Source organism: Drosophila tropicalis, unplaced genomic scaffold (genome assembly GCF_018151085.1).
Source record: "Drosophila tropicalis isolate 14030-0801.00 unplaced genomic scaffold, ASM1815108v1 contig_158, whole genome shotgun sequence".
Taxonomy (NCBI): domain Eukaryota; kingdom Metazoa; phylum Arthropoda; class Insecta; order Diptera; family Drosophilidae; genus Drosophila; species Drosophila tropicalis.
In genome coordinates, this window is record NW_027172602.1 from 7,304,670 (window position 1) to 7,331,683 (window position 27,014).

At 41.3% G+C, this 27,014-nt stretch overlaps 7 protein-coding genes across 11 annotated transcripts; 5 read left to right on the plus strand and 2 right to left on the minus strand.

The window, feature by feature from the left end:
* The first annotated feature begins 1,221 nt into the window (after positions 1-1,221).
* Positions 1,222-3,008, plus strand: LOC137586599 (HMG box-containing protein 4). Its single transcript, XM_068302696.1, has 3 exons — positions 1,222-1,351; positions 1,403-1,972; positions 2,032-3,008. Exons 1-3 carry the CDS (start codon positions 1,324-1,326, stop codon positions 2,826-2,828), a joined length of 1,395 nt encoding a protein of 464 aa, XP_068158797.1. The 5' UTR covers positions 1,222-1,323; the 3' UTR covers positions 2,829-3,008.
* A 136-nt stretch (positions 3,009-3,144) lies between these two features.
* On the plus strand, positions 3,145-6,356 carry Ucp4A (Uncoupling protein 4A). 4 transcript variants are annotated; one of them, XM_068302564.1, is made up of 5 exons: positions 3,145-3,335; positions 3,408-3,799; positions 4,858-4,967; positions 5,250-5,738; positions 5,806-6,356. In XM_068302564.1, exons 2-5 carry the CDS (start codon positions 3,497-3,499, stop codon positions 5,978-5,980), a joined length of 1,077 nt encoding a protein of 358 aa, XP_068158665.1. In that variant the 5' UTR covers positions 3,145-3,335; positions 3,408-3,496; the 3' UTR covers positions 5,981-6,356. The 4 variants fall into 4 exon arrangements, with proteins under 4 accessions (XP_068158665.1, XP_068158664.1, XP_068158666.1 ...); XM_068302563.1 differs by having other exon boundaries at positions 3,427-3,799; XM_068302565.1 differs by having other exon boundaries at positions 3,145-3,309; positions 3,427-3,799.
* Positions 6,357-6,975: 619 nt separating this feature from the next.
* Positions 6,976-8,269, minus strand: Dhdds (Dehydrodolichyl diphosphate synthase subunit). The gene is made up of 2 exons (XM_068302660.1): positions 7,516-8,269; positions 6,976-7,452 (listed from the first exon to the last, which is right to left on the minus strand). The coding sequence occupies exons 1-2, from the start codon at positions 8,173-8,175 to the stop codon at positions 7,204-7,206; spliced, it is 909 nt and encodes a 302-aa protein (XP_068158761.1). The 5' UTR covers positions 8,176-8,269; the 3' UTR covers positions 6,976-7,203.
* A 348-nt stretch (positions 8,270-8,617) lies between these two features.
* Positions 8,618-9,291, plus strand: LOC137585655 (small ribosomal subunit protein uS11A). The gene is made up of 2 exons (XM_068301508.1): positions 8,618-8,879; positions 8,953-9,291. The coding sequence occupies exons 1-2, from the start codon at positions 8,643-8,645 to the stop codon at positions 9,169-9,171; spliced, it is 456 nt and encodes a 151-aa protein (XP_068157609.1). The 5' UTR covers positions 8,618-8,642; the 3' UTR covers positions 9,172-9,291.
* A 195-nt stretch (positions 9,292-9,486) lies between these two features.
* On the plus strand, positions 9,487-10,524 carry RpS14b (Ribosomal protein S14b). Its single transcript, XM_068302743.1, has 3 exons — positions 9,487-9,572; positions 9,849-10,111; positions 10,185-10,524. Exons 2-3 carry the CDS (start codon positions 9,875-9,877, stop codon positions 10,401-10,403), a joined length of 456 nt encoding a protein of 151 aa, XP_068158844.1. The 5' UTR covers positions 9,487-9,572; positions 9,849-9,874; the 3' UTR covers positions 10,404-10,524.
* A 181-nt stretch (positions 10,525-10,705) lies between these two features.
* Ubr3 (Ubr3 ubiquitin ligase) lies at positions 10,706-26,547 on the plus strand. Its single transcript, XM_068302744.1, is given in 14 exon segments — positions 10,706-10,784; positions 11,100-11,212; positions 11,329-12,391; positions 13,702-14,438; positions 14,510-14,738; positions 14,807-15,219; positions 15,308-15,466; positions 20,865-23,852; positions 23,922-24,080; positions 24,082-24,346; positions 24,413-25,185; positions 25,246-25,377; positions 25,471-25,610; positions 25,669-26,547. Coding segments are annotated over 12 exon segments (6,843 nt in total). The 5' UTR covers positions 10,706-10,784; positions 11,100-11,212; positions 11,329-11,712; the 3' UTR covers positions 25,838-26,547.
* On the minus strand, positions 15,749-20,401 carry orion. 2 transcript variants are annotated; one of them, XM_068302745.1, is made up of 5 exons: positions 19,843-20,401; positions 19,439-19,756; positions 16,772-17,490; positions 16,307-16,696; positions 15,749-16,247 (listed from the first exon to the last, which is right to left on the minus strand). In XM_068302745.1, exons 1-5 carry the CDS (start codon positions 20,164-20,166, stop codon positions 15,950-15,952), a joined length of 2,049 nt encoding a protein of 682 aa, XP_068158846.1. In that variant the 5' UTR covers positions 20,167-20,401; the 3' UTR covers positions 15,749-15,949. The 2 variants fall into 2 exon arrangements, with proteins under 2 accessions (XP_068158846.1, XP_068158847.1); XM_068302746.1 differs by lacking the exons at positions 19,439-19,756; positions 19,843-20,401 and adding exons at positions 17,618-17,782; positions 17,865-18,964.
* Positions 26,548-27,014: the final 467 nt, after the last annotated feature.

Genomic DNA, 27,014 nt, shown 5'->3' on the forward strand with positions numbered 1-27,014 from the left:
AAAAGCGAACTAAGGGCTCTAGATTTTCCATTCTGGTGGGATGACGGAGACCCAGTATCATATACTAACAGACATACATTTCTAAACCCTAATGTGGTGTCTAATAGAACTATAGTATATGTCCTGCGAAAAATATTCAACGACTATTATCTACCAAGCCAAGTCACGAAAGCGCCTTTCGAAGTAAAAGACACCTGGATGTACGTCACCAAAATGAGTGGTAGGCTTATTATAATAAACATGGAAAAGATGTATATTAAAGGTGCAGACTCACTTTGTTTGCAATATAATTGTCAATGATATTTTAAGAATCACCATTTGTATATTGAATTTTCTACTGTCAAAAAATAAGAAATAAAGACTTATAACTTTTCAGTCATATTACTGCATTGCCATTGTCAGCTGTCAGGCCGTTGGCATTGCCATTGTTGAGGCTTTCATAAAGTTTAGGTGGCGGCTCGCTCACCTGTTCACCTGGCCATTGGCTGCTGGTGGTCCGCCTGATTTGTGAAAGAAAAATGGAACCGCTCCAACAGATCCTGACGGTTGCATTATTTGAGGCCCAACATAGAGGGTCCAGGTTGCGGCGAGCCACCACTTGATGATGATTATCTGATAGATCTTTGGTTCTTTCTGCCACAGCAGAAGGATCTAGGATTGACTTTCTCTTCAGCAGTGAAAGACTGATGATGCTGTTGTGTGTCAGGCATCTCCTCGACTGGTGCCCACATCGGCTGGCAAATCCCCACCATTGACATGAAGCGAACGACGTGGCTCGACTGCCCCCGATTACGAAGTGCTGCTGGTGGCGACAAAGTCGGTATGGCTGGAGCCCCATCCGATTGGGCTGGTGGTGGTGGCTCATGGATGGCCAATGGGGAACTACTTGGCCATCAGGAGTGATGCCGTTTTTAGGAATTGCGGGCACAGGAATCACTGATGCTGTTGTGTCCTGGACAGGAGCACATGTGGCTACCTGTCGCGGTTGCAATTGCAATTCCCCATCTTCTCGCAGTTTCCAGAAGAAAGCCACACAAACAGAATAAAAAAAAAAAAATTTAAAAAAAAAAAAAATTTTAAAAGTGCACAAATTCAAATTCGTTTTTCGATAGGTTTTGCTCCAAAATGTCGACTAACCGATACATTTTGCTCCGGAATGTCGATTTTCGATAGGTTTTGCTCCGAAATGTCGATTAACCGCTAATCGTTTTAGCTGGTTCACCTAGAACTAGTGAACTAGTTCAAAGGTAAAATTCACGTCACGGATTTGTTTATACCCAGCGAATTGAAAAACGGAAACAATAACAAAATAAATTGCATCCCATGGATACTCCAGATCCAGTGACTAAAGGTATGTCAACGTCATCAAGTCAAAGTGGCAAACGAAACTCTGTGGGTTTAGATTTCCAGGTAGCTGGCGTCTCAAGAAGTGGACGTGTACGCAAAAAATCATCCAAACTCTTGGATTTCGAGTCTCCGGAGGAAATTGAAAGGAAAACAAAAAGAATTCATGCCCATACCAGGCAGCCGGCACGATATTTGGGCCGAGGTAGACCGCCAAATGCATTAAAGGAACGCGAGCAACAGCAACATTTAACACTGGAATTGGATGCAGATCTCTCGATGGCATATGATGAGCAAGAATTGAGTATTACCTCCGAAACGGAAAATATACACACCACACACAAACACTCTGGATCGGCACAGACGCCTGCCCTGCTGATGAACTCGGACGAAGAGTTGGATACGCTGGTGCAGGATCTAGTCGAGGGGGTAGAGGCGGAAGCCACCAACAACAATGCGCGAGTACGGCAAAGCCTTTACATGCGCGAGAAGTCGAACAAGCGGAAAGTGATCAAAGATGGCAAAATAGTCGTTAGCAAGATGCAAAGAAAGGACAAGGGTAAATCTCGCTATACGGCTTACAGTTTATGGGCTCGGGAAGTGCGTAAGCGAGATTTTCAGGATATGGGTAAGTTTTAGCCCCAATAGCCAAATTATTGATACTTCTATGTGGAACCATACTTGTAGACTTTGCTCAAGCTGCTCGCCGTCTAAGTGAGCTGTGGGCTAATGTGTCCAACAAAGACAAAAGTGCATGGCGTCGAAAAGCCAAAATTCAGGCCACCAAAGCACGAACGCGGGAACGGAATGGACCAAATGCCATGGCAAGCAATGGTACAACTACTACGTCTGCTCCCCCTGTAATTACTCCCATGACAAATGATAGCAATAACTTTGTCAATCGTGCCACAACAAGTCGCACCAAAAAATTAGCGGCTGACCGAAGACCACAACCATCCGTAATCAGCTCCACCTCCTCCGCCGTCGCCATACAGCCTGCAGCAGCAACTACCCCAGATGATGCTACAGTGAGTAGCAGCGGTCCTACTACACCCATCAATACACGACAGAGACGGAGTGGCCGTGCGGCGACCCTAGCACCACGTCGTACAGTGGCAATGAACTCACCCACAACGCTTAATACTTCAGACGGTGGTGCTGACACGAAGGCAGCAAGTAGCAGCAGCAGTAGTCACCAACTAAATCAGACACCTCCACCGACGAGCATTGAGGCAATTGATGCGGCGGCTCACCTTAAATTGCTTGGCGAGAGTTTGACAGTTATTGGAGAACGACTCAAAGAACACAATGGCCATGTGGCCCTATCGGGCAGTTTATCCGTCCTTCTGGATAGCCTGCTATGCTCTATGGGGCCACTGCTCTGTATGACAACTCAGATACCAGGACTCGAGAATAAAGCTCAGTTGTACACTAATCTGGCGACAACGCTGGATAATATAGCCTACGTAATGCCGGGTCTGTAGAAGGTTTTAAAGAATTGTATAAAAACTATTTACTTATGCTTCCACACGAAGATTTATGGGGCCTAAAATCCCCTTAAAGTACAAGGTATGAAAATTTTACGAAATATTTATATTGTAATTTCAATCAGAATAAGATCAATGTTAAGAAATAAGTAAAATAGAAAACCCCTTGAAACATAATTTTGTATTTTTAAATTAAATTCGCCGCGTAACAGAAAATTATTTCGCCGCTGCAGCAAAACGCATTAAGAGAGATAATTTCTTCTAGTTCCGGCTTTACGGTGTTTTCTCCATCCCTAGCGTCAGCGTTGCCAGACATCGGCATCATTCGTCGTTGTTATTATTATGTAAATTCCACAACAAAATTGAATTTAAATTGAACCACAATATCAAAAGCAGAGCCGTTGCGGCAGCACAGTCGCCTTGAAAACAAAAAATCGTTGGATCCCTCCAGCGATTCGATCTCAACAGATTACACTTGGTCAATATTGGAATTTGGTGTTTTTGGTGGGGACTTTGAAGATTGATCTTTGATTCTATGCGTGTTTTTTTTTTTGTTTTGATTATCTTAATGGTTAGTTTTTATTTGCATTTACAGACCCCTACCAGGTCAAGGTCTAGGTTTGAGCCCCCCCGCCAAAAAAAAAAACAAAAAAAACTAAACTAAGATGGTTAAACCTGCAGATGAAGACGGAGCGGAAGTTACCAAGACAAGTCCCAATTCTACAGTTACTACCAATGCGGCAGGTGATAGCAGTAGCTGCGGTCCAAAAAATGCAAGCAGTGGAAGGCATCAATTGCGTCCTGTTAAATATGATTATGCCGATTCATTTGCCTGCACCTACATAGTATCCGTTGTGGCCGCTTCAATTGCCGAATTGGTTACATATCCCTTAGATCTAACAAAGACACGACTGCAAATCCAAGGCGAGGGCGCTGCTCTGGTCAATGCTGCCACCAGCACCAGCAATGTGAGTAGAGCCTTCATGTGCCTCTGTTTTGTGTGTTGTCTTGTTACCTTTTTACCCTCCATTCCATTTCATCTCTTACCCTCTCTCGCTTTTGTTTAAATATTGATGTGCACTGCAAAAGGGGTAGGCATGTTTCCTCCTCCCGCCATCTCCCAAGCTCTTCATCTTCATCTTATCGTATGTTTCATTTTGTTATTTTTCATTGCTTACACTCATATAATTATAGATTGGGCTCACGATTTATTTGGGGGAGCGGCACACACACATACACAGACTGGGGGGCAGGTTCTCCGAATAAATCAACTAACTGATAAGATAACAGCCTTTCAAATCTCTCACTATACTAAATATGTTTTGTACTTTAAATATGTATATATTTATATAATTTATATGTATATAAGTGTGTGTGTGTGTGTGTGTATATAATACAATATTGATGCATGTTACTTCGGGAGTTGGAACTACAAATCCAATTCAGAGTTTAGCTGACCAACCGACCGACCGACAAATCAATCAATTAATCAAATCAATCATGCTTCATACGTTACTCAAGCTCAAGCAAATCAATTCAGATAGACATTTTCTAGTTCTCTTTGAAAATGTAGTGAAAAGATAACTATAAGATCCCTTGAGATCAGTATATTTAGTTGTAGAAAGTCTAGAGCGTAGCCAGAAAAAAATTTCTTCTTTTTTTTCAACTTCTTGAATGAATAACCCCTGCCTATGTCTTGTAGAAAGTATATAATACAGTAACCAACTTATTTTTGGTCCAGATACAATATAGAAACCATATCCTATATATAAACTTGCTATTACTTCTTACGATATGTGCCTCCTGTGTATTATAATTTCTGTTTCTGCTTCTGGCTTCCGACTCCCAAATCCCTGTTCCTCCTTGTCTGGCTCTAATTGTTGCTATCTCATCTCATTTGTGTGTGCGTGTGTGTGAATCTGTTGTGTATCTCTCTGGCCATGAATATTTATATATATGTACAATATATATATATATATATATGTATATATATAAAATCAACCAACTACTACCTACCCATTACCAGATGCAATATCGCGGCATGATGGCCACCGCATTCGGCATTGCACGGGAGGAGGGCGCCCTCAAATTGTGGCAGGGCGTGACGCCGGCGCTCTACAGACACATCGTCTATAGGTGGGCAAACAAAAACCAAAACCAAACAAAAAAAAAAAACAAATCAAAAACTATTTTAATACCCCAAAAAAAAAAGGCAAGAAAATCAATTGAAAGCAACATTAATTACTTAATCATTGTATAATCTATGAGAGTCAATGCGTCTCTATAATATACATACATATACTTATATATATCACCTTGCCTGGCAACCTAGACCACCAAACTAGCTGCTGCTGCAACTTCCCACATCCAAGATGCAAGTTCTAATCCCAAAATCCTCCATCCAATATCTCTCGATAGTGGCGTACGCATCTGTAGCTACGACTTGATGCGTAAGGAGTTCACCCAAAATGGCAAGGAAGCTCTACCCGTTTGGAAGTCAGCTCTGTGCGGGGTAACAGCTGGCGCTGTAGCTCAATGGTTGGCCTCACCGGCCGATCTTGTTAAGGTGCAAGTCCAAATGGAGGGACGCCGGCGACTGATGGGCGAACCGGCCCGTGTTCATGGTGCTGGCCATGCATTCAAGGAGATTGTCCAACGTGGCGGCATTAAAGGCCTGTGGAAGGGTAGCATACCGAATGTCCAACGTGCAGCATTGGTCAATTTAGGTGATTTGACCACCTATGATACCATTAAGCATCTGATTATGCATCGCCTGAACATGCCCGACTGCCATACAGTTCATGTCCTCGCCTCAATCTGTGCTGGCTTTGTGGCGGCCATAATGGGCACGCCGGCGGATGTGGTAAAAACCCGTATAATGAATCAACCTACCGATGAATTGGGACGGTAAGTCCTCAAAAGAAATACTGCAAAATTTCAAATAATTATTATTTCAATTGAAAAATTTCTCTAGAGGTCTACTTTATCGCGGCTCAGTGGATTGCTTGAGGCAAACAGTGGCCAAAGAAGGATTCGTGGCCCTCTATAAGGGATTTCTTCCCTGCTGGATACGTATGGCTCCTTGGTCATTAACCTTTTGGCTGTCCTTTGAGCAAATACGTAAAACGATTGGTGCATCTAGCTACTAGAAACAAAACGAGAGAGAAAAAAAAACAAACTCTTGGTCCAACTCAGACCAAAATCGCGAACCCGACATGTATATACCGAATTATATATGTTTATGCACATTTATGCAAGATTTATATATACATACATACATACATATATAAACATACATAAACACACGTAGTATATATCTATATATATATACATATAAGCTCTATTTTTTTAGCCTGTTATTAGGGATAAAACACCAGGTTCCTTCCTTATACAATTATACAAACAAATTATTTTCGTTTCCTTTGTTGTTATTCTTGTTGCTTTGTAAATGAACTAAAAAAGAGAAAGAAAGAGAGGAAAATTGATTTATTTTTAATAAACATATTTTTTGGAAAATACAAAAAAAAAAAAAAAAAAATCTTACTCCATGAATCTCCTGTTATGACTTGAAAGCCTTGAATTTATTTTAAGGAACTTTCAAAATATTATTAATTCGGAAAATTTAAAAGAAATCTTTCTGTTGAATAAATTTAACTAAAAGAGTTTGAATTTAAACGAATATTAAATTTAGCTGTTTCATTTAATAATAATTTTAACTTGATTCGCATTTTATTGATATGGGAAAAGAATTTGTTTCATTTTATTTGTATATTTTATTTTATAAAAATACTTATTAGTTAATCAATAAATAATGAAGAAATGGAATATTAATTTGTTTGCTTTTCTATTACAATTTTCAATTTCATAAATAGAATCCATTTATTCATCTAGGTTTTTCTATTTTTTTTTTTAATATAACGCCCTTTATTTATAATTTAAAGCCAATTAAGTATTACGGATCGAAACGGAAAGGAGCAACCAAATCCATTTCAATGAATATAACTCGGTCTTTGAACCTAAATATTATTGAGTGAACCCAATGTATAATTTAATATTGCATACGTGGCCTTACGGCTAAACAATGTACGGCGTAGGAGACTCTTCCATTTACTGAACCAGAGATATTAAATCCAAGTTCGGCATGTTTAAGGGCAACTTGAAATTTTATTAAATAATTCGTCACTTAGTTGGCTAAGTTAAATATACGGAATGTTACAAACTTAAATTTGATAAATTGCTGTATATATATTTCAATGTATTTGCAATTAACATTTATTGACTTTTATACTTATCACAACAACATAAACATTTTTTTTTTTTTCGTTTTTAAGTTAAAGTGGAACTAGGTGGGAGAATCTATGGATAAATGCTCTTAAGTGGAAACGGACAATTTTAGTAGTAATTCTCGACGGTTTGTATCCATGGTTTGCAGAAATCCTTGTACTCGTTCGCTATAAAAATTTGTGGTTTTTGCCAAATGTGAGGCATTTATCCGCTCTGATCTCTTGAGCTCATTTAATTGATATCTGTCGCGCTGGAAAGCCAAAATCGAGGCAAAGAAATTCCAAATTGTGATCTGTGGCCACAGGACATTAGTGAAATACAAGACCGAATTGCTAAGCTAAGAAGCGAAATATGAATGATTAGATGTGATGCAACATTAATTTAGATGTAATGTTTTTACCTGCCACATCATAAAGTCACTCAATCTAGATTCACCAGAGGTGCGAAAAACTAAATCAGGTGGTGGAGAATGTCTAGTGTACATGCACTCCTCCAGTAAGCGCTCACTGATATCCTCACCGGTAAGATGACCTTCCTCACCTAGCTCTAGAACAGTTTTTACTGCTTGTGTGATCTCATCGCGGGATGTGTAAGAGAATGCCACGTTCAGAAAGAGTTTATCGTTGTGCTCTGTCCTTAGCATTGCCAGTGCAATTAGTTTTTGTAGATCCAGAGGTAAAAGCTCAATATTTCCAATCACTCGTATCCTTATGCCATATTCATTCAAACGATCCGTCTCGTCCAGCAGTTTAGAGAACTTTTCTCGCGCCAAATTAAATAGTCCCTCGACCTCTTCGCTGGAGCGTTTAAAGTTCTCAATGCTAAAGGCAAAGGTGGTAACCTCCCGTATGCCGATGTCTAGGCACCAACGTAGACAGTCAGCTAATTTGGCGAAGCCCATGGAATGCCCTTCGATCTTATCAATATGCTGTGACCGGGCAAATCGTCGATTGCCGTCCATAACAAATGCTACATGATGCGGAATATGGGCGCAAGCTCTCAGGGCGCGCATAATGGTCCGCTCCAGCCACGTATACTCGTACTCAGAGACCCACGACATCGTCTTGGATACCCTGTAATAAAACACTTGGGCGTCTTTTGTTGCTATTAAATAATTTTACTCCAGTGTCTTGTGATTGCCACATCGGGCAACATCGATGTCACAATTATCGATAACGCTAATATCGCTATTTGCTACATACCAAGCAACCCTGCTCGTTTGACAGCCAGTTCTGCCTTCTTTTATAATTTCCGGTTCACACAAGTGGTTAGTTTTCGACAGCTCCAATAATTTTTTTTTTTATAAATGGGTATTTTGTGAAATACATTTAATGCGATGAATATGTACTGTGCAGAAGTGAACAAAAGCCTTTGGCAATGAGATGCTAACCTTCTCATTGGATGTATCTACTATGCTCTGTGCCGATTTTCATTTGTGTTTCATTGTTTTTGTTGATACAAGCATTTGTGTTCTGACATTCTCGTTCTTCACTTTCAAACAGTTGCTGATCTTCTAACCGCATTAGAATGGCTCCTAGAAAGGCTAAAGCTCCCAAGGAAGAAGTGCAGGTCCAGCTGGGACCACAGGTTCGTGACGGTGAGGTCGTCTTTGGAGTTGCCCACATCTATGCCAGTTTCAACGACACTTTCGTCCATGTCACCGATTTGTCTGGTCGTGAAACCATTGCCCGTGTCACCGGAGGCATGAAGGTGAAGGCTGATCGTGATGAAGCTTCCCCCTACGCCGCTATGTTGGCTGCCCAGGTGAGAATCATTCTGCACCGTTGTTTGTTTTGAAAGGTGTATCAATATTTTAATCAATTGCTTTAAATTCTAGGATGTTGCTGAGAAATGCAAGACCCTTGGAATTACAGCCCTCCACATCAAGCTGCGCGCCACAGGAGGCAACAAGACAAAGACCCCTGGACCCGGTGCCCAGTCGGCTCTGCGTGCCCTGGCTCGTTCATCGATGAAGATTGGTCGCATCGAGGACGTGACACCAATCCCATCCGATTCCACGCGCAGGAAGGGCGGTCGTCGTGGTCGCCGTTTGTAAACAGGCGCCAGAGAAAGTAAACCGAAGAAAAACTGCATATTTTTATGTATGTACAATAATATTATTGTTTATGTGCATGAGAACATAAAAATAAAACTGGAAAAACTTAAGTAACCAAAATTTCATGTGTTGCCAGTTGTCTCTGCGCTTTTTTTTTATTATTGTGATAGTCAAAAAGCTGTTTTCAACATATTTTAAATTCTTAAATAAGTTCGCCAAATTGAATTTTTCGGCAAACGTACGGCAGAGTTGTCATGTAGTCGCATTCGACTACTACATTTGCTAATCGATAACAACGTTCGCATCCCTGGAAAGAAAACTAAATACAACCCTGCCAAAAAGTTATCGCAACAGCACTGTGTTGTTTTTGCTCTCTTTTTCGTATCCGGTTCATGCAATTGGTTGGTTTCAAATTGACTAATTTTAATTTTTTTTTGTGAAAATAAGACGGTTTCCAAAACAAAACGCCACAAACGTAAACATGCAACGAGTAGTTTATTCCATTGGCCATAAGAATGGAAATTTAGCGAAAACTTATGTGAATGAACTTTGCCGATTCCATTGAATTACTTTTGTGATTTTTTTTTTTGTTTTGGTGCCAATATTATTTTCTTGTTGTGATTGAACGAAATACGAACTGTGTCTGAACTTTGTGCTTTTTTTTTGCCCTTAAACAGTTTGCTGATCGACAATAAACTACAGAATGGCTCCCAGAAAGGCTAAAGCTCCCAAGGAAGAAGTGCAGGTCCAGCTGGGACCACAGGTTCGTGACGGTGAGGTCGTCTTTGGAGTTGCTCACATCTATGCCAGCTTCAACGACACTTTCGTCCATGTCACCGATTTGTCTGGTCGTGAAACCATTGCCCGTGTCACCGGAGGCATGAAGGTGAAGGCTGATCGTGATGAAGCTTCCCCCTACGCCGCTATGTTGGCTGCCCAGGTGAGAATCATTCTGCACCGTTGTTTGTTTTGAAAGGTGTATCAATATTTTAATCAATTGCTTTAAATTCTAGGATGTTGCTGAGAAATGCAAGACCCTTGGAATTACAGCCCTCCACATCAAGCTGCGCGCCACAGGAGGCAACAAGACAAAGACCCCTGGACCCGGTGCCCAGTCGGCTCTGCGTGCCCTGGCTCGTTCATCGATGAAGATTGGTCGCATCGAGGACGTGACACCAATCCCATCCGATTCTACCCGCAGGAAGGGCGGTCGTCGTGGTCGCCGTTTGTAAGCGTGCGCCGCTACTGATTTGCTTGATTCTCTGCTGTTCAGAAACAATGAAATGTGTTGCGCTGATTTTGTATATATCTATAAATTACATCTAATAATGTAGTAATACAAAATGGAGAGAAGATTGCAATTTTTAATTCATTTTGCTCATGAAGGGGGGGATTAAGTAGTCAATGTCATTTGTTATATTGGCAACAATTCGATTGCCAGTGTTTACAGACAATCTGGCCAACTCCGATAGGTATATCGCACATTCGATAGCTATGGAATTTTTGTTGTATCGATTTTCGTTGAGAATAGCCCCTAACGAATCCCATATTTAACTTCTGGCAACGCTGCCTACAACAGACGACGGATTTTGCAGAAATAAAACGCGTTCTTGGTATACATTAGTACTCTAATGACTATAACTTCACGAATTATTAATATAGGAAGTGCTTAAAATTGTCTCCCACACGATTTGAATATTGGACAAATAACCACAAGTTGTGAAGTTCAATGCACGAAATATATATTTGGTTATAATTCGTGTGGATAAGTGTGTGTGTGCGCACTAGTGTAATTGTGTTTGTGTGTGTGTATGTGAATTCCTTATTTGCAAAAAAAAAAAAGAAACTAAGAGAAGAAAAAAAGACGAAATTTTTTGACATTTTAAAGGAAAATGGAAATACTTATTCTTGATAAATCTTTACTGCAGTTGCTCATTCATTGACCACCAACAGCAGCAGCACCAGACCAGGAGGCGGCGGCAGTAGGTCGGGCAGGCAACGTCAAGAAGAGAGCTGGGCCAGCCAGCGAGCAAGCGAACGAGTGAGTGAGTGCGAGTGTGAGTCAAAGTCAAGTGTTTGTTGTTGTGAAATTTTTCGTCTCTCCAGTTAAATCTAAAAATCAAAATTTTCAATTGAATTTTCCATTACCAATAACAGCAACACCAACGACAATAACAAGAAAAGGCGCAAGCAAAGACAAAAACCAAAATCAAATAACAACGAGAAAGCAAATCACGAAGGCGGCCCCATCAGCAGTTAGCAGCAGCAAAAGAAGAAGCGGAACCCAAAAAGAAAACTTGTTTGAAAAAAATTTTTTTTTCAAAGAACCGAAAAGAAACACCGAAACAGAAAACTGACCCAAGGAAGAAGCGTGGATTGGTGGATTTGCTGGTGGATCTCGGACATTGTCCGTCGTACATCATCCCCGTTTCCCCCAGGTGAAGACTAGACTGTAGGCAGCGGCAACGGACGTCGTCGTCGATAGCGTCGGCAGCGACGTCATCAAAAAAAAAAAACACAAAATAATAAATACCATACAAAATGGATGAAGATGATAATCTATCAAACGCCGATATCAGCATCGATGACGAGGAGGAACGTACCAGAGCCATGGTGCAGGCCATGATAGACGAGGATGATGATGATGAGGATGACGACGACGACGATGATGATATTGTTGATGTTGCCGAACCCCAAGAATCCGATATGGATCTCTTATCGGTTTATGTGCTGCCTACAAATGTGACTGTTAATTCGGGCAGTGCTACCAATCCGCCTCCCACTACTGCAAGTCGAACAAGTGGAGGAGGTGGAAGTGGAGGAGGTAACTCACACTCACCATTTCATGACTGGGATTCTAGTGGCACTGCCAGTACAGCAGCAGCTGGAGCTGGAGCAAGTGGGAGTGGCAACAAATCTTCAACAAATGTTCACGGCGGGGCTGATGATACAGGCACCACCAACGATGAAAGTAGTAATTCAGGATCAGGCGCTAAGCCAAGCTTCTTCTTTGGCGCCTCTTCATTTAGTCTACGCAGCCGCAAGGAAGTGGCTGCGCTGATCAATACGGAATGCTGTCGTGGCAATGGTACACCAGATCTGGATTCCATAATGGATACATTGTTTAATCCGGGTACAGCTATTGATAATCCAGATAATATTGAATGGATACGCTGGCTAATAGCAGGCGGTCGTACGCCGCAGGAGTTTGTAAAAATTGGTAAGGCTTGTCATGCATACAGATAAAAACCGTTCATTTTCATATTTCGATGAATTTTTTTTTTATATTGTAATTGTTGTTGTATTTATCGTAAATGGCGGTCAGCTGATTGTACACTGCAAGTACGTTGCCCCTAAAAACAATTTCAATGAGGGTATGCTTGCATGAGTTTGTGTGTGTGTGTGTGTGCGCTCATGTTTGTGTGTGTGTAAAATGGTTATAGGGCACGCAAGGTGCAAATCAGCGTGAAGAGAGTGCAGCGCCATGGCAACAAAGCACACACATACACACGCAAAGTGAGAGTGGAAAGGGAGAGAGAGAGAGACAGTGAGGGCGGCATATATGTATATGCACGCACTTTAATACAATTTGATCTTGGCTAACTTTACTCAATTTGTAAAAACAAAATTCGTCTTGTCATTTTCTTAAGTGGTAGTAGTAGGTGCCAGGCTGCGTGAGTCGCCAAATCAAATTTTCTCTCTCTTTCTCTCGCTCAGTCGCATGCGTTAAATAGTTCTTGTCCTACTTATTAGTTACTTGTTGACGCACACGCACATGCACATGCATGCACTATAAAAATTTGCAGCTTCCTTGTCAATTAATCTTCTCACCGCAGAGGCGGCGGCGACACTGTGTTGCTCCAATTGTTTCTACCCATTTCCTTTTAAATTGAAAAGAAGGCAGTAAATTTTCCTGAGAAGCATCTCTCTATATCTCACACTATATCCATCCATAGCCATTTTGCTGAGTCCTGTGACAACCAATCGTTCCATAAGTTTATGTTTCATTACTTTTGGATATACATACATACATATGTACGTAGTTACACCAAAACAAAAAGCCAAGGATAATAAACAAAGGTGCAAGGATATTTGTCATATGTTCAGATTTTTTTATGCCACTAGAAGTAAGCTAAGAATGTTTAAAAATTAATTTACTGCAGTAATACTATTTTAATACTGTTGTCAATGACTGCCAGTCTCGGGGTCTTTTTCTATTTTATTTCCCTTATGCGATTTTTTTGTACTTTTTTCCGGATTCAAAGGTCAGCCCCAAAGATCTTTTACTTACTATTGCACAGAATGTTTGCCAAAATATACATACATCACAGATTTAGCAGATTAACAAATACATTGAACAGTTTAATTAAATTGATTTTGTATACATATACATACATACATATGTACGTATTTCTTAATGATAAAAACCGAAATTGTAAAATTTATTCCATTATATAAATTTAAGAAACGCAAAAAAAAAAAAAAAAAATAGCAACTAATATTACATTTTCTTTTACTATTTATTTCCAGTGCGGAGTTATGACAACCATGCGAAATGTGGACTTGTCTGGGTTCCCCATGTGGTGGCTTATCGTTGTCGCACCTGTGGCATATCGCCGTGCATGTCTATATGTCGGGATTGCTTCAAGAAGGGAAATCACACAAATCATGATTTCAATATGTTCTTATCACAGGCGGGCGGTGCTTGTGATTGTGGGGATACATCTGTAATGAAAGCCGAAGGCTTTTGCTCTGATCATGGCATCAATAATCGCGTCAATCGTGATCCTGTGCCTAATAACCTATTGGCTGTGGCTGAGGCAATTATGCCCAAACTATTATTTCGTCTCTTGCAACATTTTCGAGAACATAGCGACACCTCGTTGCAGGTGCATGCAATGACCTCGTATTCTTGCGAGGAATTCGCCAATATGCTGATCCATTTAAATAATATGGGTGAGATAATGCGCAAAGTTATGACACGGACATTGATCAATCCCGAGGTCTATGCATATTTCATGGAAACACCATGCCAAGATACACCCAATGGGCGTTTTCTTAAAGCAAACCGTGAGAAATACGAGGATGCTGTGAATCGTTTTCCGAATCCCGAGCCACCTGATGAATATCGCGATTTGCCAGCATTGGGCGAGAAACTGGTCCATACCACACTACTCGAGGAGTTTATATTCTGGACATTTAAGTTTGAATTTCCGCAGACTTTGGTGTGTTTTCTGCTCAATATGCTGCCCGATCAAGACTATAAGGTAAGTGCGACCAACCAAGCGAATCGATTTGATTGTTACTTACCTATTTATGGTCGATCTTTGCATTCCAGGAACACCTGACCCGCACTTTCGTCATGCACTACAGTCGCATACCGTCTGTGCTGGAAATGTCACGCGATCCCGACACTCTAAGCAATCGTGTCGTACATATGAGCGTTCAACTATTCTCCAACGAGAGTCTGGCCCTCAAAATGGTCAACGAATTGTCGCTGCTTCATGTGATGATCATTAGTTTAAAGTTAATGATGTCCAAGATACTCATACAAAATACATTGCATGGTAAGCTAATACCTTATCTGTTCTTAGAAAATATCATTCTAAATGCTCTTTTTTTATTTTATTTACAGATTCGACGAAAAATTTCCATTTTGTCATTGATTGTACACGTCAAGTGATGAAGGATCATTGCTATTGGCCATTAGTCTCTGATTTTAATAATGTCCTATCGCATGAATCGGTGGCTCTAGTATTTCTACGTGATGATAATCTCATAGATATGTGGTTTCAGTTTCTACAAATGCTCCAAGGCATGAATGTAAATGTTAGAGAGACGGCGTCACATGTGGAATTCGAACCAAATAGTTATTATGCGGCGTTCTCTTGTGAATTGGAAGCAAGTGCGTATCCCATGTGGTCGATAATATCGCATCTGCAGGATGGTACACATGCTCATCTAGCCAAAAAGATTATTAACTATTGTGTCACAACACTGCATGAATGGCTGGATTCGATATATTTCATGGAACCAAAGATGCCATTGGTAAGTAGAATTTGATTTTTTGTTTCCTACCCATGGGTAGGCCATGGCCATGGCACATTTTAATTATTTGTTCCTTTTAATTGTCTAGGAGGAAATGATGCAGGCCTCTTTTCATTTTCCGTTACATCGTTATCTGGCTGCCTTTATATGTCAGGCTGTAACCAAAATGGGCATCAGTTTGAATGATGTACTACCCCATCGTCCATATATCTTGCCTCTACTAATGATTCATCCGCTTCGTGTACAGGTGAGTTGGATTAATGGCACTCCCATGGGTGTAATCTCTTAAAAAGTCAGGCAGAAAGCGAAAATTCCCCCCAAAAGTTTAATCAAAAACAAACTGAGCATCCAATATTCGTGTTTTTGTCCGATTTAGTAAATTTTCATTAAAATATTTGATGAGAGGCAATTATCTGCGATGAATTAGATAATAGACAATAGAAAAAGCTTTCTATTATGTTTAAACTATTTCAATAATATATTTAATTATTTAATTTTTTTTTCTGATTTGATTTCTATCTTGTCTTCCTTTGTTCGTGCTTTTAATGCATTTTTGCTTGTATATGTATATTTAAAGCTAGACAAGATATAATGCGAAAAATTAAATGTATTTTGTATGTGTGTAAAATATCCTAGAAAGCTAAAAGATATCTGAGATAATGATGATGATGATGATGATCGGGCTTCCTCCTCGTATTCTCTTATACTTGCTGCTTCTTTCTTAATTAGTTTAGAACTTGTTCTTTGTCGGCACTATAACATGGGGCGTAAAGTCATATGTTATAATTTTAGGTGCTAGGAAACCTCCATAACCCTGACGTCCCTTATAGTAGATGCCAATGCCGGACAATGGCACTGGGGGTTTCGATGTAACATCCTGTATATCAATAAACGGCACAGTACTTTGAGCAGCATCCTTGTCCAAGCCCGTATAAGTAAAATCGATGTATTGATTGTGACGTGATATCGGTATGGATGTTGTTATGGTGCGTGTTGGCAAATCCGCATTGGATAGTGGTATTTTTTTCCTGAAAAGTAAGGAATGTTATATTCTTTTGATCTTTAACTTATTTATATTTCCACTCACCTGCGATCATCACCGCTAACATCGGTATTGTCATTGGATTTCCAGAAACTGTTCACCTCTGGCTGAATGAGTTGGCCAGTTCTAAAATCTAATTCACTTAAACGTGCCTCTAAATTCAAATGTGCTCCGACTACACGGAAACGTACACCTGTTACAACATAACTATTATCATCTGTATAAATGTCATCCAAATCAATGGAACGACTTTCATAGCTTAAAGTATGATAGTCGACACCCTTTTTAACATCCCTATCAAAGATATTATATGAATCAATCTTTCGCCACTCCAATGTACTCTCATTGACGGCACCACGTGGCAATAGCTCGGCCTCTTGAATCTGCAGATGGAATATACGGTTCAATTTCACAAAACGTAGTCCAGTAACAACTCTGCAAAAAGATAAAGCAAATGATTCAGTGATGATTATTACCTACCACGCCACATCCAGCATCCTCTTTTCTCACCTATTGCGCTTGACATCCGACAAAGATTCACGTAGATTGAAGAATCTATCAGATTTTAGACCCTGCTCATCGCACATACAGAAGCAATAACTGCAATGCCAGAAAAGATAACGCCACCAACTATCAACCTTTGTAGTGCCGCGTACACAATGTCCTCTTTGACCCAAGACGCGTCCATTCTCATATTCCACATACTCGTAACGCCTTGTGCTATTCTGTGCCGCCGGACATACCCACATATCGGAATCTACGAATTGACAATCAAACAATCTGCCCGAACATTTGGGTTGACGGGCACAGAATAATTCCTTGAAACAACCCTCCGAACGGGTTGCTTGATAAAATGAGCAAGTCTCTCGGCATGTCTCATCAGTATTTAGATCGACCTCGTTCTCAATATAACCTTGCAAGAGGCGTGTAATCTCATCATAAGTCACTGCTGCCTTATGCTTGGGTGGATCGCAACGCCATACTATACGATCGGCACGCCGCATCACCTCTCTCAATGGTTTTAGGGTGCGCTCTGTGCGTTTCTCATAATTCTGACGCATTAATTCCGCTTCCTGGGTGTAGTTTCCTTTGCCATATACACGTAACATCATCCAAGAGAATTCCATCATGGTATAACCTTTAAGTTCGGTTAATGCAATATCCGCATACAAAGAGTAAATAAATTGTTGAGCTGATTGTTGTGGCAGGCATATCTGATCCGAGAATTTCTATAGTAAAGAGAGACGGAAAGAAAGAGAGTGAGCGAGAGGAATAGAAATTAGTTTAAACAACAGCTGCTGCTGCTGGGTCTGTTATTCAAATGAGTTTAAGACATTCCCTAATACTGTAACTAACCAACATGGCTCTATAGTAAAGTGATTGACCGATCATGGTATGCTCAATTTCTTCAAATATGCGACTCATTGAGAAAGTTTTATCGTTGCGTAACACATGCTCCGCTAAATCCAATACGGCGCGTTCCTCTAAAAGGGCGCTATTATTCTGATGAACAAATGTATCCTGAAGAGAGAGAGAGAGGGAGAGAAAGGAAGATAAGAAGAGAATGCCATCAAGAGAGAGGCTTAATCATTCTCGTTCATACCTTGTAGGTATCGTATAGCTTATTGATATAGACCAAATCACGTTCCAATATTTTCCATTCATAATGATTTAAAATATCATATTTTTTCTCATAAAATTCTTCATTGAATTGCCATTTGCCGGAGAAATTCATATGCGAGTCATAGACTTTACGCAAACGTGTTTCCTTGTTGCTAGTTTTCTCCAAATAATCCCACAATGATTTTTCCAAGGCGAAATATTCAGTGCGTAAGGCATCCACATTCATTGAGGGTGAGCGATGTAGATGCATCATTGCCCGATTGGAGGAGCTGGCAACGCTGGCTGCCATCCCAAGGAGTAGAACCAAAGATATTGGAGTCATTTTTCCGTTAAAGCGCGAATTGTGCCCGCAATTCACACAAAGTGTCAGGTGGGGGGAAAATTGTTGATGTTGCAGTTCTTTTGCTGCTTTTCCTTTGGCAAGCTTAAAGCACCGTTTTTTTATTAGTTCTTAGCACAAGCTTTGTTTGTGTCTCTCCAGCTCTGCTCTACGTGGGGGGAAAGGGCGCAAAAGCGGAGCACAGTTTATTGGCTCGTTTTCGTTTTTGCAATTTCTGTTTCCTTTTTTTTTATGTTATTCCCCCTTTTCCGTCACTTGCACAAAATAAATAATCTGAATGTGTGTGGTTAATCTCTGTAAACTACAGACTTTTTGCGATTTATTTTTTTTTTTCAAATCGTCATTTTATTTTTGCTTTGTGCTTGTTGCTGTTGTTGCTGCTGTAGTTATACTCGTACTGGAATAATTTTTTTCACTTTGGCCATATATTTTTTCCAACTTCGTGCACTCGAGTGTTGTTCGTGTTTAAATAACAACACAACGACAAAAAGAATCACTGACTAAAGCTTTTTTTTTATATATTATTCTTTAGAATTTCTTGTTGTTTTTGTTTGTGTTTTATTATCCAGACATTGATAAAGTGTGCGTGTGTGTGTGTGGGTGAGTGTGAGTGAGAAAAAAAAGCTTTGTTTTCATTTGCCGTAAAGTATTGGTCGATAAATTTTTGCTCTTGCGATCAATCGATAACGAGGAAACGATATCCAAGCAAGCAGCTGTCTGCCCCTCTCCTCCCTTTTTCGTCTCTCCATCATCTTCTCTATCGAAGTGTTGTTGCAAACAAAAGATATTTTTGTATACATTTTACCCTATCTATCTTTCTCTGTCTCTCTGCAGTGAGTATCCTCCCGCATCTGTTTGTAAGACCTTTGACCTCAAACAAAGGGATGAATTTTGAGGTATACTCAAATTCCTAAGTGTCTCTTTGTGTTTAAACATAATATTAACAACCACTGCTCCCTCGCTTATATGACTCACCATCATCATCATCATCATCGTCATTATCAATTCAGCAAAAGAAAGTTTTGCCAAATTAACGTCCACGACGACGTCAACGACAACGACTATGATAATACTGCGAGGTTCATTTCTACAGGGAAGTCAGTTTAATTCTGATCATCAATGATGATTCATTCATTCAATCATGTTCATCTCTAGGAAACAACCTCCTCAATTGTTGTGTGATCCTCGTTAGTGTTATATATGTACATATTTACCTCATAATTTGACGCCAGTTGATAGAGCAAATTGCTACTGGTATTGATCTTGTCTTCACCTCCAAGTAACGTCAGATGTAATCGATCCATTAGATGCTGAACTGAATGGGCATTCGGTGAGACAGTCCATTCGGCAAATTGTATTAATGTAGCCATTTCTAGTTTGTCCTGATGGGGCTCATACGATTGCATTTGCGCATACCGTGATGAGATACGATTAATGGTATCTGTAATGTCATTCATTTTGGCAATAACCGGTCCATTCTGATTCATATAACTGGTCACAGAATCAATGGCCAAAGCCACATATTCAGCATGCTAAAAAGATTGATACAAAACAAAACGAGAAAGAAAAAACAAGTTAAGATAGATTATTTTTCTATTTTTTTTTTTATTGTTTTTACCTGCTGTTCTGTTTGGTCGATTTGCCGGCTAACTTCTTTGAGGCGCTGCAAGACTTTTCGTTGCTTTTCTCGCATCAGTGGAAACTCAATGTTGGCCGCCAATGGTGAGGATTGCACAATATCCCAGGCTTTTAGTATGCCTGTGGTGACCTCTTTAACCACATGGATAACATCCAAAACATCTTCGATGACAGCCTCTGTTGGTGCTGGCTGACTAAGAAACAAAACTGATGCAGCAAATAGCATCAGAATTAGGGGCTTCCTTTTGCATTTTGGAGCCGCCTTTATTTCTGCGTGTTGCTGATTTGTTATATAGTAGCACATTGTACGAATGTGTGTTATTATTATTTATTTTTTTTTTTGGGGTTAGGGCAAAATATATAAAAACAAAAAAAGAAGGTAGATGGTTTGCTGAATCACACACAGACACACACAAGCGCACAACCCGAGCCAGACACGCAACTGCACCCGTTGAAACTCAAAACAACAATAAACAATATATGCGACAATATAAACAAATTTCAAAAAGTTAATTTAGAACGGGTTGTTGTTGTTTAAAAAATGACTATGTTTGACGGTGGTACTGCAGGGGGGGTCGCAACTCGATCCAACATGCAACAAAAGAGCGCTGTTTATGCAAAAGAGAGTAAAAAGAGAGTAAAAATCGTGAGAAATGGTTGGAATCGAGCAATGGAGTCAGACTCCGAGCAAAAGAGTCAGACTCCGACCACGCAGTCGAGCAAAAGAGTCAGACTCCGACAATAGAGTCGAACATGCAACCTCGGAGTCGAACGTCGAAGAAAAGAGAACAAAGAGCATGGAACAAAGAGCATTACAAACAACACAACAGAGAGTTGAGTTGAGTTTGTGACTTTGAGTTAGAGATGGGCTATAGATAATATTTTTCGTGCTATTATCGATAAAAATATCGCGCTTATCGATAAAAATATTTGATTCGCTAACGGTTAATTTTGTAGAATTTGAAAACTATCTGAACTTTTTATGTTTTCTTCTCTTTTCAGAGTTTCTTTTATGAAATTCTTGCTGGAAAATGGGTTCGCAATGGCCTACAAATCAAAGGACAGGCCATGACCTACATTCAGGCCAACTTTTGCAATTCGATGGCAGATATGGATCTCTTCTTTCTTCAGATATGCGCCACAACCCTGCCCCAGTACTTCTTTCTGCAGAATACCATTGAGCTCTTCGATGTGGGGCAATGGCTGGAGACAGCGCCACTAAAGCAGCCCCCGAAGGCGGAACAGTCTTCCATGTTGGAAGGCTTTCTGACATTCCTCGCTACCCTCGTGACGAGTCGTACGAATCTTGGCAATGATGAGGCCACACAGTGCATCATTGAGATTAGCGCTCTTCTGGCCACCGAGAATAAGACACATTCGCAGCTATTAGAACTGATGCCGGAACGATCGGGCAATGTACACACCAAAAATTTTGAAACGTTTCTCAAGAAACTATCCGTCTATAAGGCCCCATCCAGTGGATCAGAGAATTTAGAACAGGGCCTCTTTACGCCCATTGACGAAGTGTGGGAGAAATACTATGATCCTTTGCATGTCCTGCTACGTGCTGTCCACCGTCGAGATTTTCAATCTTCACTGGATCGTTTCACCAACTATGTCAAGTCGAAAAGCAAAATGCCGGCCAGTGGCAACCTTTGGCCGCCGTTTCGCCTACCGCAATCATTGCCGGCTGGCAGCTCTTTCAGTGATCCTTGTCGTATTCTCGATTCCCGCGTCTTTCACTCTACCATATTGTCGATATTCTTTCGCGCTGTCCACACTCGTGATGTCTCTGAACATCTGCTGGCTCTCGCCGTCTTTCTGCTGGAGATCTCGGTAGAGACGAGTGGCAATGCCAGTGGGAGACCTGCGTCAGGCAATGCTACAGTCGCTGCTGTGGTGGAGTCACCGGGTATGGTAGGCGGTGCTGGTTACCATCACTCCTATGGCCCGGGAAGGCAAGAGCCACCTAAATTGTTTCAGTGCTATCCCACGGACAATCTCAGTTGCAATTTGCGGCATGTGGTGAAACGTGTATCACTCAAATCGCGTGACCCGCAAGTTATCACATCCAATTACCGCTCCAATCCATTCTATGCTGATCTGGACTTTGATGTTGAGACAGATTCAACGGAGCAAACCATGCGGTATGCCATTGGCTTGTCCGAGTCCGATACGGATGAGGGGGCTAGTGGTGGAACGACGACGGCCGGAGGAGGCCGAGGAGGTGGAGGAGGATCAACTGTGAGTCGCCGTGGTGTCACTCAAGCTTTGGTGCCCATGCGAGTGCCTGGTATGGAAGTGGCATTGCCACGAGATCTATCTGTTGTAGCGGAAACTGGTGTGGTCATTCGTCAGGATAGCAATGAGGACGATCTGTTGCGGGACGATGACAATGCCATGGACATGAGCCCGGCTGCTCTTGACTTTCATTTCCCAATGCAGCCAATCACATTGCCCGAGAGTGGCATGGAAGTCGCTATACGCAGAGATCTCCTTCTGGCCGAGACAAACAACGAGGCACGCGGAGGAGCAGAAGCCATTGGTCCAGGTGCTAGCAATATGAATGCTGGAACTGCAGGCACTGGCGTAGTCGGCACTACAACGCGAAGTGGTGGCGGAACTGCTCCCAATGAAATGTTTTCACCAACCACTCCAACCGGTGGTGGGATGTTGCTGCCATTCCAACGTGTGCAGCCCGTTGCTGTGCCCAGCAGTAGTAACATGGACATTGTTCTTGGTGCTGGTAGTTTCATCGGTAGCGGAGGACGCCATCGCCATCACCATCATCATAACTACGGGGATGCTGGTGGGGCACGCAAGCGTTCGGTGGACATGGCCATTGGTGGCAACAACAAGGATGAGCTACACATGGACGAGAGCATATTGTCACTGCTCCTCAAGTTGCACTCTCAGCTGAGCGGGACGCTGGACAGTTTCTCGCTAAGCGATGCCGAGAATGACGAAGGCGGAAGCGAAGCGCCATTCAATGATCAGGCAATGGAGGTGGATTGCAATGAGGCTAGCACAAGTGCTGCCGCTGTGGCCGAGAGTACAGCCTTGGCGGAGCGAAGAAGTACGACAGGCGAGAGGAAGCGGAGCAGCTATAACAACATTCATGTTTCCTCATCGAGAATCGGCGATGGTCCGTTCTTCATTGGGAATCTGTTGCGGAAAATAGCCAAACAGGATGAGTTGTGCGCCCAAACTATCGATGACATTCGTGCTCGTCTGTGGCCCAATCAGCGCGAGAAACAGGCCGAGGCCAAGGCACGCGAAACAAAAGAAAAGGAAGAGCGCCGGAAAAAGGCCCGTGAGCGTCAACAGAAAATGATGCAGGATTTTGCGAACAAACAGAAACAGTTTATGCAATCTGCGGCAGCTGCTGCCACCAATATGGTATACGGTGCCGAGGATGAGGACGACGAGGATGTATACGAGGAGCAGCCACGTGAGAAGGAATACGATTGCATCATTTGCAATTGCACCACGCCCAGCACTGAAACGAATCCCATTGGCCTGGTGGTCTTGGTGGAGTCCAGCGGCATTGTCGGACATCGGCGGCGTATATCAGAACGTCTCCCGTTGCCATTGAGTGTGGAAGATGAGTTTAGATTAAATCATTCTACAAGATTAGCCACCGAATTCAGTCGACGTACCGATCTGCTAAGCTTAAAATTTGGCGAAGAGTCATGGTATCTTTCGAATAACATGTCCTACGACAATGGCGTGCATGTGCAGTCCTGCGGTCATCATGTGCATCTCAGCTGCCTGGAGGCATACCTTAAGACGTTATATACCACACAGCGTCAGCCCGTGCAGGATCGTGGCGAATTCTATTGCCCGGTGTGCCGGCAATTGTCCAACTCAGTGCTGCCGCTCAGTCCACAATTGGATAGGCCAACGCATCTGGTGCGTTCGGGTAATCAGCCATTTGAGCAACTTGTTGCCGATCTCACCGACCTGATCAAAGAGAACGAAAAGATACCAGTAAGTAAAAAGTGATCATCCAAACTAGATTTTATGGTGATAAACAATTCTCTCTTTTTTTTTTTGCAGCAACCTACTAAGCTGACCGAAGCGATGGGCCATGCCATGGAGGTGATGACGAATATAGCCCAACGCAAGGTGAAATGCGCTTCAACAACGTTCCGAAAGCTCTTCATATTTGTGACATCGATAGCCCGGACCAATCTGGAGGCGGAGATTATACAACGCGGGGGGCTCGCTCTGTTCCACAAATGCGACACGTTATAAACCAAAACGGGATTGTATTGTGCCGTTACTCCATGTACTTTCTGTCCACGTTCGGGTATTGGTGGAGTGGCCATTGTGGAGTAGTTGGGCCTCATTGGCCGGATTACCTGTTAGCGATACAGAGCCATTGCCAGTTCATTGCCTAGAGCTGATACCTAGTCTGTTGGCAGATCCGATAGCTTTACTGTTGAAGTTTATACTTTTGGCGCCACTTCATTTGGATCAGGGTAAGTTAACCCTCCCGTTTCCTTATGGGATCTTTTGGCTTATATATCTTAATATGATTCTTGCAGACTACTTCACCTGCATGGTTAAGGTCATGTATAATCTGCTATACTATCAGATTGTAGTCCAACTATGCGTCAGCCTGACTGATCTCGAGTGTGATCACATTCTGGCCAATTATGGCCAAAATAAGCAGCAGCAACAACAACAACCTGGATCGCCGCCTTCGCCCGCCAACACAAGCAGCACAGGAGGGCGTAATCGAGGTCATGGGAACAATAGTGGGACAATGGCTAGCAACAGTTCCAGTCAGCTAGGGCAAGCCATGGCCTTGGTAATTAACGAAACGAATCGTTTGTCACATTTACGTAGAGATAGTATACCAAGCACCAGCAGTTCGGCAGCAGCAGCTGCTGCCCAGCTGGGCACAGGCACCGGCACCGGCACTGGAACAACCACTGCCGATGTTAATCTCAAGTCAATGGAGCTTCAATTACAATCGCTATGCCTGCCATTCCTAAGGATTGCGGCATTATTGCGTCAGCATTTGTATCGCCATGACATGCCGGAAATTTCGGCACCCGGTTTGGAATTTGTGCGTCTTGTATATTATCTTGAACTTGTTACCGATTCCATGGACTGGGATTGCTTTAATGCATCAAAGGGTCTATGCTTTATACCTGGCACTGAACGAACATTACCACAATTCTGGTGTAAGCAGCTAATGGAAGTAAGTCCACCGCCGGATATGTTGCGTGAATTGGTGCTAGTCAATCAGCACTCGTTGTGGCAACAGCCGCGACTCTTGGAACTGCCGAGGGAATATGAGCGTCTCTTTACGGTAAGCTTGATTTTTATTAATCTAAATTGTTTTGAACTAAAACTGATGTTCCTTTTATAGTATTATCATGAGCGACCCTGTCTCAATTGCTATAAGGTGCCCAAGGAGAGTTCGATTTGCCTGCTGTGCGGGGCAATTGTTTGTCTCAAGCAGAACTGTTGTGCGGAGAATGAATGCTGTGAGGCTGTACGGGTGAGTGTTAACTTTCCTCTCTCTTCTCCTCTCCACCTCTCCATATGTATTGACATTAATTATCTATTTATGTTTCTCTTTTAATTTTCGTAGCACACTTTATCCTGTGGCGGCGGCATTGGTATTTTTCTGGTTGTTACCTCAACATATATCATTGTCATACGAGGACGGCGAGCCTGTCTCTGGGGCTCTCTTTACCTGGATGACTTTGATGAAGAGGATCGTGATCTAAAGTAAGTTAGCTCCGAAAACTAATTTCAACGTGTAATTAATTTGTATTCCTCTTTATAGGCGCGGCAAACCCTTGTATTTGAGTCAAGATCGTTTCAATTTGCTGGAATCCCAATGGCTGTCCCATAAATTTGCTCACACAAAACACACCTGGGTGTTCCATCGCGATCTCTTGTGAAATATGGAAGATTTACTACGCAGCATACAGGAGCTGGTTGGTCAGATATAGAGAAATATATAATATATATATATATATACGTATATATATATATAGAAAGAGGACAGAGAGTGCCAGTTATAAAGAGAGGGACAGAAGAAGCGGATGAGAGGATGATAGCAGGAGATGATCCACATGAAGAAAGATGTCCCGCTACCCGCCGCCTAGTCGAAACACACACCCCGCATTCACATTCACCACATTAAAAAGAAAAACTGCCTGTTCTGTTTATGTGTTAAGCATATTGTTTTTTTTTTTTTTTTATATATATAGTGTATATATATACATATATACATATATGATTATTATTCAGTTTTTGAGTCGCACATGTCGCGTGCTGTGTAATTAACTAAACTATTCCCATCCCCAAACCTCCCAACCATTTCTGCTTCCTGCCCTCTTATCTGTATGTGTATGTATATGTATATGTATGTATATTTATGTATGTATTATTGTTGTAATTGGGAAAGGTTAGCAATTTTGTGGGTGTTTGCGGTGTAGTGAAGAAGGCGAGGATGACTGTCCTCCTCCCTTTTTACCTTCGCCAAAAACCCGACACCCAATCGGTACGCCTCCTCCCTCGTCCTGCATATATTTATATATATATATATATATAAGTAGTCAACACTTCACCTAATATGCAATTGAAATTAGATATATGTATAATCAATATATACATACATATAATAATAATAATAATAAACAAAATAGTCTATCGATCATTTCCTGTTTGTGAATCTCCAAAAAAAGATAAAAAAAAAAAAAAAAAAATAATAATACTTGATCATTACAATTGACCTACGACTTATAAATACGACTATATAACATACATATATGCATACCTATTATATTTAATTGGAGAGAGAGAGAGAGAAAGAGAAAAAACATATGTTAATTCGCGCCGATTTCTCTAGTTGCGTTCTGCCTATATTTAAGTCTTAAGTCTTTACTCTCAATATACGTATATATATATGTATATGTATATATATATATAAATATATGCATATATATAAACATATATATATATATATATATATATATATAGGTTTAACTAGGAAAACGAAGATGGAAAATCGACTTGGCCTCATGAGTTTGTGCATGTAAAAAATAAAAAACAAATAATTGAAAACAAAACAAATTAAACCGCAAATTATGTAGTTAATATAAAATAATATTCATACACATATAT